The sequence below is a fragment of the Hypanus sabinus genome, chromosome 17 (genome assembly GCF_030144855.1).
Source record: "Hypanus sabinus isolate sHypSab1 chromosome 17, sHypSab1.hap1, whole genome shotgun sequence".
Classification (NCBI taxonomy): Eukaryota; Metazoa; Chordata; class Chondrichthyes; order Myliobatiformes; family Dasyatidae; genus Hypanus; species Hypanus sabinus.
In genome coordinates this window covers 83940695-83954208 of record NC_082722.1, presented here as the reverse complement: position 1 = coordinate 83954208, position 13514 = coordinate 83940695, and the positions used below count along the sequence as shown (strand labels likewise).

Below are 13514 nucleotides of genomic sequence, written 5' to 3'. Positions count from 1 at the left end.
CCTATATATCAGGAACACAGGGCTGAAGTGCAACCAAAACCTGAGGAGCAGCCCCTTAAGATATTCAAATAACTGTGGCAACCTCTCACATTCTACACAAGCAGGTCCAACCTTACATGGTCCATAGAACTCTACACAGCCTGGACCAACCTGACCTGGCCCACCCCAACTCTACACAGTCCGGTCCAACCCAACACTATACAGCCCAGCTCAAGCTGACTGGTCCAACCCAACTCTACACGGCCTGGCACAACCCAACTCTATAACAACCCAGCCCAGCACTGACCTTTTTCTGCTTCTTCGCTTTCTGTCGATCTTTATGTTTCTTTTGCTCTCTCTCCTCAGAGCGTGAGGTGCTGCTTCTGTACATCTGTCGCTCTCTGTCGGCCGAGCATGGGGGACTGCTGCCACTGTGTGCTTCTGCTCTTAAAGATCCGGGCACCGGGGTTCCTGAGGTACAATGACCAACAATAAGTTACAGATCACCAACAGCAACTCTACAAATCACTGACCTACAAGCAGAAATGCGGAGCCCGGTTCCAGCTCAGCCATTTGGGCCAGCACACACACATCTGTGCTAACCCATTTCCCAGCCTTTGATCCATAACCTTCTCATATTCATTTAAACATCTCCACAATGACTCTGGTTTCACCAGTTTCTCATGCAGAACATTTTACGTACTCACTGGTGTCTGAATGAAAAGGGCTCCTGCAGATCCCCTCCGAGACTCTTCCCCCCTCCCTAAATCAGGGGTTCCCAACCTTTTTTATGCCATGGAGACTTAGCATTAATTGAGGTGTCCATGGACTCCAGGTTAGGAAACCTGCCCTAAATCTACATTGTCCAGTTTTGCCTGCCTCCAGTGGAGGGGGCAGTTTCCTGCAATCTAGCCTTTCTATAGCCCTCATACTTTTCTCTCACAAAAAGAAACATCTTCCAAACATCTACCCTGTGAGGATCCCTCAGTCAGGTCCCCTTCCTAAAGCCCAGTGGACACAAGCCTTGCCTTGTCCAACTTTCCTCATAAGACTACCTTCCCATTCTGAGTATCAATTCTGTAAACCTTTTCGAAACTCTCGCTCTCCCTCAAATGAGGAGAGCGACAGAATACTCAGATGTAGTCACAGAGTAACACTGCATGGAAGCAGGCCTTTCAGCTCAACCAGCATCCTCCCTGCTAGCCTGAGGTGCTGAAATTTAACCCACAACTTTCCAAGCCCCACCCTTCTGTGTACTTATCCAAATACCTCAATGTTGCAGTTGAGCCCCACTCGACTACTTTGCCTTCCAGCTCATTCCAGGTGCTCGTTACTCTGTGTAGAGAAGCCTCTTTAAAATTTTTCCCCTCTTGTATCTGCACCCTCTAGTTTAGAACTCCCAACCTGGGGAAAAGACTATGACTGTTCATTCTTCACGATTTTATGAACTTCAATGTGGTCACCCCTTATTTTCCTGCATTGCAACAAATAAAGATCCAGCATGACCAGTCTCGCCCTATTACTCAGGCCCTTTAGTCCAGGCAGCAACCTTGTAAATCTCTTCTGCTGCCTCAGTAGCTTAACAATGTCTTTCCTTAACGAGCAGGGCTACCAAAGCAGCGTGACACAGTACTCAAAGTGCAGTCTCAACAGCTTTTATATAATTGCAACATAATGTCCTTCTCTGAAACTCAAGGTCCTGAATGAAGGCCAGCATATTAAATGCATTCTTTACCACTTTGCATTAGGGTGTAGAATTGTTGATTCTTGTAGTTTAACTTTCCTGTGATTGCTTATATTTTTATATAATGAAATGTAATTGTTCAGTAAATTTTCCAGTAATTGTGTATAGTTGATCCTATATTTTCCAGAAGCTTCTCAGTTTTTCTGTAGTAGATGTCATGTCATTTGAATCTGGCTATTTTACAGGTGAATTGTTCTCACTGGAATATTGTTATTTCTAGACTGAGTTTGCAATGACACAACTGTTTACTTTGTTGTTTTTGTTCTTGTAATGCTTAATAAAATGCTTTATCAACCAATCCGCCCTCTATTTTTCTAAGCTCCGTGTACCTATTTAAGAGTCTCTTAAAAGACCACAATCAGTACCCTGTTCCTGCCTTCTCCCCATTACCCTTGACTCTGTTGTCTTTAAGAGCTCTATCTAACTCTTTCTTGAAAGCATCCAGAGAATTGGCCTCCACTGCCTTCTGAGGCGGAGCATTCCATAGATCCACAACTCCCTGGGTGAAAAAGTTTTCCCTCAACTCCATTCTAAATGGCCTACCCCATATTCTTAAACTGTGGCCCCTGGTTCTGGACTCCCCCAACATCAAGAACATGTTTCCTGCCTCTAGTGTGTCCAATCCCTTAATAATCTTAAATGTTTCAATCAGATCCCCTCTCATCCTTCTTAATTCCAGTGTATACAAGCCCAGTCGCTCCAATCTTTCCACATATGACAGTCCCGCCATCCTGGGAATTAACCTCGGGAACGAACCTATGCTGCAGTCTCTCAATAGCAAGCATGTTCTTCCTCAAATTTGGAGACCAAAACTGAACACAATACTCCAGGCATGGTCTCACCAGGGCCCTGTACAACTGCAGAAGGACTTCTTTGCTCCTATACTCAACTGCCCTTGTTATGAAGGCCAACAAGCCATTAGCTTTCTTCACTGCCTGCTGTACCTGCATGCTTACTTTCAGTGACTGATGAACAAGGGCACCCAGATCTTGTTGTACTTCCCCTTTTCCTAACTTGACACCATTCAGATAGTAATCTGCCTTCCTGTTCTTGCCACCAAAGTGGATAACCTTACATTTATCCACATTAAACTGCATCTGCTATGCATCAGCCCACTCACCCAACCTGTCCAAGTCACTCTGCATTCTCCTAACATCCTCCTCATATTTCACCCTGCCACCCAGCTTTGTGTCACCTGCAAATTTGCTAATGTTGCTTTTAATCCCTTCATCTAAATCATTAATGTATATTGTAAATAGCTGCGGTCTTTTGTATTCGGTTTCCCTAACAATGAACAACAACATTGTTAACTTTCTGAATTACTTCAAATATATAGTGCAGACTACACACAATGACAGGCAGATCCCTTAGATCTCAGGGTGCTGCTGCCGCTAACCATCAGATAATGTGCTGTTTGCTTTACTGAATGTCACATTTTCCTATTTGCCTGAGCTCACTGTGAGAACATATTTCCTCTCCAGTTCCTTGGCCAACCTTCTGCAATCTACATCACAATGTCTTACACCACAGGCATCAGGTCCTTTGGCCCACAACATCCCTGCTGACCATTTACCATCACTCGATCTGTAACCTTCTATGCCTTGGCTCATCCAGGTATTTGTCAAACACAGACCGTCTCTGTCTCCACCATCCCCTCAGATAGTGTGTCCAGATTCTAAAAAACCTCTACACCTCTCACTCTGTACCTTAATCAAATACTCACAGGCTTTAGATGTTAATGTTACTGGGAAAAGTTGTAAGGGTAATAACATCTCATTCTTACTCACAATCAATACAGGCACACTTCAAAGAGGTATACTTAGCTCACTGCTCTACACTTATGTCTGTGTGGCCAGGGACAGCTCACACATGCCATCCACAAATTCTAATTCTTTATTTCATTAGGAGCTGCAGGAGATCACTAAAGACTCCAGTAAATTTCTATAAATATACATATATATATGCCATGGAGGACATGCACAGGATTGAAAGAGGCTTCAGAGGGTTGTAGACACAGCCAGCGCTGTCATAAGCACAACCCTTCCCACCATTGAGATACCCCCAATACATCACCTTGACCTGGCCAACTTCCACTTGCCATTACTGAGCCCAAGTGACCAGCTGATCAACATCATTCTGCGATCCAACACCAACAACCTTCCTGTTATCTACAGTAAACACAAAGTACACTGCAGATGCTGTGGTCAAATCAAGATGTACAAAAAAGCTGGATGAACTCAGCAGGTCGGGCAGCATCCATTGAAAGAAGCAGTCAACGGTTTGGGTCAAGACCCTTCGTCAGGACCTGTTATCGACAGTAACTAATCTATATCCCACTGTACCCTTTGGAAACCTTCTACATTTTTCACCAAACTTCCTACCATCTGCAAACTTTCTAAGCTACCCACCTACATTTTCATGCAGGTCATTGATATACATCACAACAGCAAGTGCTCTAAAACACCACTAGTCAGAATAAGTCCCACCAACCACTACCCTCTGTCTTGTTTGGTGTGGCCGGATTCTAATCAACTTGGCCAGGTCAGAATGCAACCTAATCTTCTGGATGAGTCCACTGTGAGGGATCTTGTCCACAAAGCTCACATAGGCAAAATCTACAGCTCTACCTTCATTGATCACCTTACGACTTTAATTTCTCTGTGGTGTACCAGGCATTTACAAAGATTCTGATCTCACCGTGAAGCAGAGCTGGGGGCAGCCGAGGCCCAAACTCCTCTGTGTCAGGAGACATCTGTGGATTGCACTGCCCAGGTCGTGTCGTGCCATCATGTCCTTTTGCTCTGAAACCCAGCTCCTCCTTCACCGAATCTGGAACAACAAACTGTCTTCAGCCAGACGAGCTGCTACAAGGTCAAGCAAAGAGCAAGCATCAATACAATCTGCTTTAGTGAGGTGCTAAACACACGCGATACAATTCATTGTATTAGACAGAGAAACTCCTTTCACACTGACCTGAGCTCAGCTCCCTCCACACACAGTGAAGATCCCTTTGCATCGTCACTTCATACACTCCCACACTCAGACAGAGTGAAGCTCCTTCTGTCTCATCACACACTCCCGGGGTCAGACACACAGTAAAGCTCCCTCTACACCATCACATCACACACTCCCAGGGTCAGACTCAGAGTGAAACTTCCTCCTGTACTGTGCAGTATTAGAGCTGCTCATGGTAGAGATCCATACAAGGAATTGGAATATTCAAAGGAAAGGCAAAAGTGAAATTAACCAATCAGAGAGGAGCTCTCAGAGACATCACCATACCTGGCTGATCGTTGGTAGAATTAGCTTGTAGTCCAGGCGAGACAGCATCTTGTGGCTCAGGAGGAGCCTCTATTTCACTGTTGTCCTCGTCATCTTCGTCAGAGGAGGATGATGATGATTGTTCCTCTGATGAGCTAGCAAAGACGGCTTTGAACAAGTCCATGGGTAGTCGGCTTTTCTCATCCTCCTCAGAATCTGCCTGTGAGGACAGTGGAGGGTTACCCTGGAAACCAGAATCTACACTCCAGACTTGCCTCGCAAGGCTGGCAGTGGGGATGATCAAACAGGAAGCATCTCAATCCTACTACAGGTCTGGCACTTGTAAATGGGTAAATGTAGAGGGTATTAAGGCCATTACACCATAAGACATAGCAGCAAATTAGGCCGTCAAGTCTGCTCTGCTGTTCCATGATGGCTGATTTATTATCCCTTTCAACCCCATTCTCCTGCTTTCACCCTGTAACCTTTTGACACCCCGATGAAGCAAGAATTTAGCAACCTCTGCTTTAAATATCCTCAATGACTTGGCCTCCACACCTGTCTGAGGCAATGAATTTCACAGATTTACCACCCTCTGGGTAAAGAAATTGCTTCTCATCTCTGTTTGACTTATCCATAAGATAAGGATGCACAGAGTTGGGGGTGATGTATTAGCATGGATAAAGGATTGGTTAACTAATAGAAAGTAGAGAGTCGGGATACATGGGTGTTACTCTGGTGAGCGGTGTGCCAAGGGGTTGGTGCTGGGCCCGCAGTTGTTCATGATACACATTAATGATCTGGAAGAGGGGACCAAGTGTAGTGTATCTAAGTTTGCTGATGATACTGAGTGAAAAGCAAATTGTGCAGAGGACACGGAGAGTCTGCAGAGAGATATAGATAGGTTAAGTGAGTGGGCAAGGGTCTGGCAGATGGAGCACTATGTTGGTAAATGCGAGGTCATCCACTTTAGAAGGAATAATGAAAGAACAGATTATTATTTAAATGGTAAAAAATTGCAGCATGCTGCTGTGCAGAGGGACTTGGGAGTGCTTGTGCATGAATCACAAAAGGTTGGTTTGCAGGTGCAGCAGGCTGTCAAGAAGGCAAATGGAATGTTGGCCTTCATTGCTAGAGGGATTGAATTTAAGAGCAGGGAGGTCATGCTGCAACTGTATAGGGCACTGGTGAGGCTGCACCTGGCGCATTGCGTGCATTTTTGGTCTCCTTTCTTGAGGAGGGATGTACTGGTTTTGGAGGCAGTGCAGAGAGGGTTCACCAGGTTGATTCCAAAGATTAGGGGGTTAGACTATGAAGAGCTTGAGTTGCCTGGGACTGTACTCACTGGTATTCAGAAGATTGAAAGGAGATCTTATAGAAACATATAAAATTTAAAAAGATAGATAAGATAGAGGCAGGGAAGTTGTTTCCACTGATAGATGAGTGACATAGCCTCAAGATTCGGGGGAGTAGATTTGGGACTGAGGTGAGGAGGAAATGCTTTCCAGAAGACAGTGAATCTGTGGAATTCTCTGCCCAATGAAGCAGTGGAGGCTACCTCAGTAAATATATTTAAGACAAGGTTGTCTAGATTTTTGTATAGTGGGGGAAGTAAGGGTTGTGGGGAAAAGGCAGGTAGGTGGAGATGAGTCCATGGCCAGATCAGCTATGATCTTATTGAATGGCGGAGCAGGCTCGACGGGCCAGATGGCCAACTCCTGCTCCTATTTAGCTGTCTGGCTTGCTGACCTACAGCTTATTAGGAAGAGTGAATAGGAGATAAAGAGGAGCTACAAGGAGTTAGTCACCACGAGGCTGCAGAACTTAGATAAGTGGGTGATGGTCAGGGAAGCGAGGGAAGGAGCTCAGGAAGATAGTAGAGAGCAACCCTGTAGCCATCCCCCTCAGTAATCCTTATCTCGTTTTGGATGCGGTTGAGGGGGGTAACCTGACAGAGGACAACCAATGCAACTGGGTCTCTGGCACTAAGCCTGGTTCCATGGTACAGAAGGGAAAGAGGAAGATGAGGAATGCGGTAGTCATAGGGGATTCCATAGTGAGGGGAACAGATAGGAGGTTCTGTCAGCCTGATAGAATTCCCCACATGGTGTGTTGCCTCCCAGGTGCCAGGGTATGGGATGTCTCGGATTGGGTGCATAGTATTCTGAAGGGAGAGGGTGAACAGCCACAAGTCTTGGTACATGTTGGTACCAATGATATAGGTAGAAAAAGGGAGGAGGTCTAGAAGAGAGAATTCAGGGAATTGGGTAGGAAGCTGAAAAGCAGGATCTGTAGGGTAGTAATCTCAGGATTGCTGCCTGTGCTACATGCTAGCAAGTGCAAGAATATCAGGATCAGGCGTATTAATGTACGGCTAAGAGACTGGTGTAGGGGGCAGGGATTCAGATTCCTGGATCACTAGGGCCTCTTCTGGGGGAGGTACGACCTGTACAAAAAGGACGGGTTACACCAGAATCCAAACGGGTCCAATATCCTAGCGGGCATATTTAATAGAGCTGTTAGGGAGGGTTTAAATTAATTTGGCAAAGGGATGGGAACCGCAGTGATAGGGCTCAGGAAGGGGAAAACAGAAATAAATCAAAGATGCAACAGAGATTATTGAAAGAACAGGCAGGAGATGAGGCTTAACCAAAGCAATTGGCATGAGTTACAGGGCAATAGAGGCATGGTGCAGTTAAAACAGAAAGCAACAAATACTGGACTGAGAGTGTTGTACTTGAATTCACACAACATAAGGAATAAAATGGGTGATCTTGAAATTCAGCTACAGATTGGCAAGTATGACGTTGTGGCCGTCTCTGAAACTTGGCTAAAGGATGGCTGCCATTGGGAGCTGAACGTCCAAGGATATACAGTGTACCAGAAAGATAGGTTAGTCGGAAGAAGGGGTGCTGTGGCTCTGTGTATAAGAAATAATCTTAAATCATTAGAAAGAGATGACATCGAATTGGAAGGTGTAGAGTCTCTATGGGTTGAGTTAAGAAATGGCAAGGGGAAAAGGACTCTAATGGCAGTTGCATACAGGCCTCCAAACAGCAGCCAGGATGTGGATTACAAGATTACAAATTACAAAAGGAGATAGAAAAGGCATGTCAGAAAAGTAATGTTATGATAATTGCTGGGAATTTTAACATGAAAGTGGATTGGGAAAACCAGGTCAGTACTGGACCGCAAGAGAGAATTTGCAGAATGTCTAAGGGATAGCTTTTTAGAACAGCTTGTTGTTGAACCCACTAGGGGATTGGCTGTGCTGGATTGGGTGTTGTGCAATGATCTGGAAGTGATAAGAGATCTTAAGGTTAAGGAACCCTAAGGGAACAGTGATCACAATATGATCAAGTTCACAATGAAATTTGAGAGGGGAAAAAATAAAATCCAACGTGTCAATATTTCAGTGGAATAAAGGAAATTAAAATGGCATGAGGGGGGAACTGGTCAAAGTTGACTGGAAAGGGACATTAGCAGGAAGGACAGCAGAGCAGCAATGGCTGGAGTTTCTGTGAAAAATGAGGAAAGTACAAGACAGATATATTCCAAATAAGAAGAAATTTTCAAAGGGAAGAAGGACACTACCATGGCTGACAAGTGAAGTCAGAGCCAAAGTAAAAGCAAAAGAGAGGGCTACACAGAAACCAGAGCTAGTGGGAAGATAGAGGACTGGGGAGCTTTTAAGAACTTGCAGAAGGAAACTAAGAAGGTATAAAGAGTAAAAGAGAGTCAAGGGTAAATATAGGACCAATAGAAAATGACGCCGGAGATATTGTATGAGAGATGCAGAGATACTGAATCCATATTTTCCATCAGTTTTCACAGTGGAAGGTGTCTTCAGTATACCGGCAATTCAAGAGTGTCAGGGAAGTGAAGTTTGTGCAGTGAAAGTTATGACAGAGAAGGTGCTCAGGAAGCTTAATGGTCTGAGGGTGGATAAACCTCCTGGACCTGATGGAATACACTCTGGGGTTCTGAAGGAAGTAGCTGGAGAGATTGCAGAGGCATTAGCAATGATCTTTTAAGAATTGATAAATTCTAGCATTGTATCGGATGACTGGAAAATTGCAAATGTTACTCCACTATTTAAGAAGGGTGGGAGGCAGCAGAACTGAAACTCTGGACCTATTAGCCTGATATCAGCAGTTGGGAAGATGTTGGAATCGATTATTAGAGATGAGATTACAGAGTACCTGGAGGCACATGACAAGATAGGCCAAAGCCAGCATGGTTTCCTGAAAGGAAAATCCTGCCTGACAAACCTACTGCAATTCTTTGAGGCAATTACAAGCAGGGTAGACAAAGGAGATGCAGTAGAAGTAGTGTACTTGGATTTTCAGAAGGCCTTTAACAAGGTGCCATACATGAGGCTGCTTAGCAAGATAAGGGCCTATGGAATTACAAGGAAGTTATTAGCATTGGTGGAGCATTGGCTGGTCGGCAGAAAACAGTGTGTGGGAATAAAGGGATCCTATTCTGGTTGGCTGCCAGTTACCAGTGGAGTTCCACAGGGGTCAGAGTTGGAACCACTACTTTTTACGCTGTACATCAATGATTTGGACTATGAGATTAATGGATTTGTGGCTAAGTTTGCTGATGATACAAAGATAGGTGGAGGAGCAGGTAGTGTTGAGGAAACAGAGAGCGTGCAGAGAGACTTAGATAGTTTAGGGGAACAGACAAAGAAATGGCAAATTAAATACAATGTTGTAAAGTGTCTGATCACACACTTTGGTGGAAGAAATAAATGGGGAGAAAATTCAAAATGCAGAGATGCAAAGGGACTTGGGAGACCTTGTACAAGATACCCTAAAGGTTAACCTCAAGTTGAGTCGGTTGAGAAGAAGGCAAATGCAATGTTGGCATTCATTTCTAGAAGTATAGAATATAAGAACAGGAATGTGACATTGAGGCTCTATAAGGCACTCGGGAGACCACACTTGGGAGTATTGTGTGCAGTTTTGGGCTCCTTCTTTTAGAAAAGATATACTGACATTGGAGAGGGTTCAGAGCAGGTTCACAAGAATGATACCAGGAATGAAAGGGTTACCATATAAGGAACGTCTGGCAGCTCTTGGGCTGTATTTCCTGGAGTTCAGCAGAATGAGGGGGGGATCTCATAGAAACATTCCGAATGTTAAAAGGCCTGAACAGATTAGATATGGCAAAGTTATTTCCCGTGGTAGGGGATACTAGGACAAGAGGGCCTGACTTGAGGATTGAAGGACGTCCATCAAGAACAGAGATGTGGAGAAATTACTTTAGTTAGAGGGTGGTAAATCTGTGGAATTTGTTGCCATGAGCAGCTGTGGAGGCCAAGTCATTGGGTGTATTTATAGCAGAGACAGATAGGTTCTTGATTAGCCAGGGCATCAAAGGGTATGGGGTGAAAGCAGGGGTGAAAGCAGGGGAGTGGAAAAGACTGGAAGAATTGGATCAGCCCATGATTGAATGGTGGAACAGACACAATGGGCTGAATGGCCTACTTCCCCTCCTATATCTTATAGCCTTATTTCTATTGTTCTTATGCAAATAAATGTCTCTGCATTCTGAGGCTGTGCCTGGACTCCCCCACTAGATATCCTCTCCAAATTTACTCTATCAAGGTCTTTCAATATTCAATAAGTTTCAATAAGATCCTCCCCTCATTCTTTTAAACTACAGTGAATACATCCTCAGAGGCATCAAACACTCCTCATACATTAACCCTTTCATTCCCAGAATAATTCTTGTGAACCTCCCCTGGACCCTCTCCAATACCAGCACATCATTTCTTAGATAAGGGGCACAAAACTGCTCACAATACTCCAACAGTCTGACCAATGCCTTATAAACCCTCAGCATCACATCCTTGGTTTTATATTCTAGTCCTCTCAAAGCAAACGTTAACATTGCATTTGTCTTCCTCACAACCGTAAGTTAGCCTTCAGGGATGACCCTAATTGTATTAATTATTGGATGGCTACGATGGATCAAAGGGCCTGTTGCTGTGCTGTACAACAATGTGACCCAACAGAATTGTGTAACAGTGGGTCCAAGGCTGGAATTATTCAATATATACACAGTGGCCACTTAACTAGTTACACCTGGTCACCTGCTCTTTAATGTAAATATCCAATTAGCAGCAACTCAATGCATAACACATATAGACATGGTGAAATAATTCAGTTGTTGCTCAGACCAAACATGAGCATGGGGAAGAAATATGATCTAAGTGACTTTGATCGTGGAATGATTATTGGTATCAGGTGGAGTGGTTTAAGTATCTCAGAAACTGCTGGGGATTTCACACTCAGCCGTATTTAGAGTTTACAGAGAATAGTGCAGAAAAAAATCCAATGAGCAGCATTATGTGGGAGAAATTGTCTTGTTAATGAGAAGCCAGAGGAGAATGACCAGACTGGTTCAAGCTGACAGGAAGGCGACAGTAACTCAAATAATCACATGTTACAACAGCGGTGTGCAGAAGAACATCTCTGAACCCACATCAAATGAATGTACACTCAATGGCCACTTTATTAGATACAGGTGGTACAGGAAGTGGCCACTATGTGTAACATGTGTGCTCTTCCATCATGAAATACCAGACAGTGAAAAACGCAAGGGAGTAACATGTTGGAGGGAGAGGGGCTTGCAGGGATCATGCTGTTCAAGATTCAGGAGGGACCCCGTGTGTCAGGCAGCATCTGTGGGGGGAGATGGACAGTTGATGCTTCAGGTCAAGGCACTGCATATCAGGACCCATCTGAAAAAGATGCTCCCTGAGTTCTAGAGGTTTTCATAGATACAAGAGATTCAGCAGATGCTAGAAACCTTGAGCAACACACACAAAATGTTGGAGGAACTCAGGAGGTCAGACAGCATCTATAGAGGGGAATGAAGAGTCAATGTTTTAGGCCAAGACCCTCAGACTGCAGCAGGAGCTCACACACTGGCCACCAGAGCTGTACCTATACCTTATCTTCCAGTTGGTTTTGCTGGCTGTGTCCAGGTTTCTTTCCCTGTGGCAGAACTGAGCTGCTTTCCGGCACTGTTTCAGGTCCAGCCACAGCCCGAGGCTGTCCAGTAGCACCTTTCCCCTTGTCCTCTGCTGACAGGTCCCACCTGGACCTTCGCTTCAATTCAGGAGCTTCTGGATCAGACAGCAGAGAATTTGTGGGATGGATTAATATAGCTCATAACAGCACAGAGAATTGACAACACTGGAAACCTACCCACTGACCAACTACCAGCAGAGAACCGCACTCAGCCCAGGGCCCTGCAGACCTCAGCTTCACCTCGTGCTCACTGAGATACAGTTACTGCTTCCGCTAACCTTTCAGAAGGTTGCCACCCTCCAGTGAGATTTATTTATTTACTTATATAATTTATTTATTTACTTATCTATCAAGATACAGCACAGGACAGCTCCTTCTGGCCCTTCAAGCTGCACTGCCCAGTAAGCCACCAATTTAACCCTAGCTTAATCACTGGACAAATTACAGTGACCAATCAACTTACCAACCAGTACATCTTTGGACTGTGGGACGAAACCAGGGCACCCAGAGAAAACCTACACATTCCATGGGAAGGATGCACAGAGAACACCAGAACTGAATTCCAAGCTCCAGCACCCCGAGTAACAGCATCATGCTACTGGGGTTATTGCCTCCACTCAAATGGATGTCCCTCCCCAGGTGGGAACTGCAAACTTGCCATGGGAAAGAAACCCTTCTTGTTGATACGACCTCGAGCAATTCCGTGTTGCTGAAGTAATTTCCTCAGCATCTTTTATGGAAGACAGCCTCAGTCTATCCAGTTCTTCCAGTCAGGGCAGTATGCAACCGCTCCAACAGAGTCACAGCTTTCCTGTGATGTGGTGACCTGACTGCTCTCTCCCTGACAATAACCCCCATCCATCTGCCCCTCCACTCACTGACCAGCCCCATCTGCCTCTCCCTGACAATAACCCCCCATCCATCAACCACTCCACCCACTGACCAGCCCCACCTGCCTCTCCCTGACAATAACCCCCATCCATCTGCCCCTCCACCCACTGACCAGCCCCTTCTACCTCTCCGACATTGGACCCCATTCATCTGCCCCTCCACTCACTGACCAGCCCCGTCTGCCTCTCCCTGTCAATAACCCCCATCCATCTGTCCTTCCACCCACTGACCAGCCCCGTCTGCCTCTCCCTGACAATAACCCCCCATCCATCTGTCCCTCCAGCCACTGACCAGCCTTGTCTCTCTCCCTGACATTGGACCCCATCCATCTGCCACTCCACCCACTGACCAGCCCCAATCAATCCTTCTCTCCCTGAGATTGGTCCCCCATCATCTCCCCCCCACCTTCCTTCTGTGTGCCCCCACCCCATCCGCCTCACCCTGTCTAGACCATTGATTCCTCCCTGACCAGACTGTTGATACATTCCTGCAGACTGAAGCTCTTTTCCTCACTGTCACGAGCACGACCAATACTCGACATTTAATTCTAAAACACTGTGTAGACCAAAACGTCAGGGTTCAGTGCTGAGCTC

At 45.3% G+C, this 13514-nt stretch overlaps 1 protein-coding gene across 2 annotated transcripts in view; it reads right to left on the bottom strand.

The window, feature by feature from the left end:
- The window catches only part of gpatch1 (G patch domain containing 1), an 81509-nt gene that overhangs the window by 22591 nt on the left and 45404 nt on the right, over positions 1-13514 (bottom strand). Inside the window, exons 15-18 of one of the 2 annotated variants that reach the window (XM_059993356.1) lie at positions 11950-12125; positions 5006-5204; positions 4421-4552; positions 287-450 (exon numbers count right to left, since the gene is read on the bottom strand). In XM_059993356.1, coding sequence (XP_059849339.1) covers positions 287-450; positions 4421-4552; positions 5006-5204; positions 11950-12125 — 671 coding nt within the window. The remainder of the gene's footprint in view (positions 1-286; positions 451-4420; positions 4553-5005; positions 5205-11949; positions 12126-13514) is intronic. The other variant, XM_059993357.1, reaches the window with a different exon arrangement.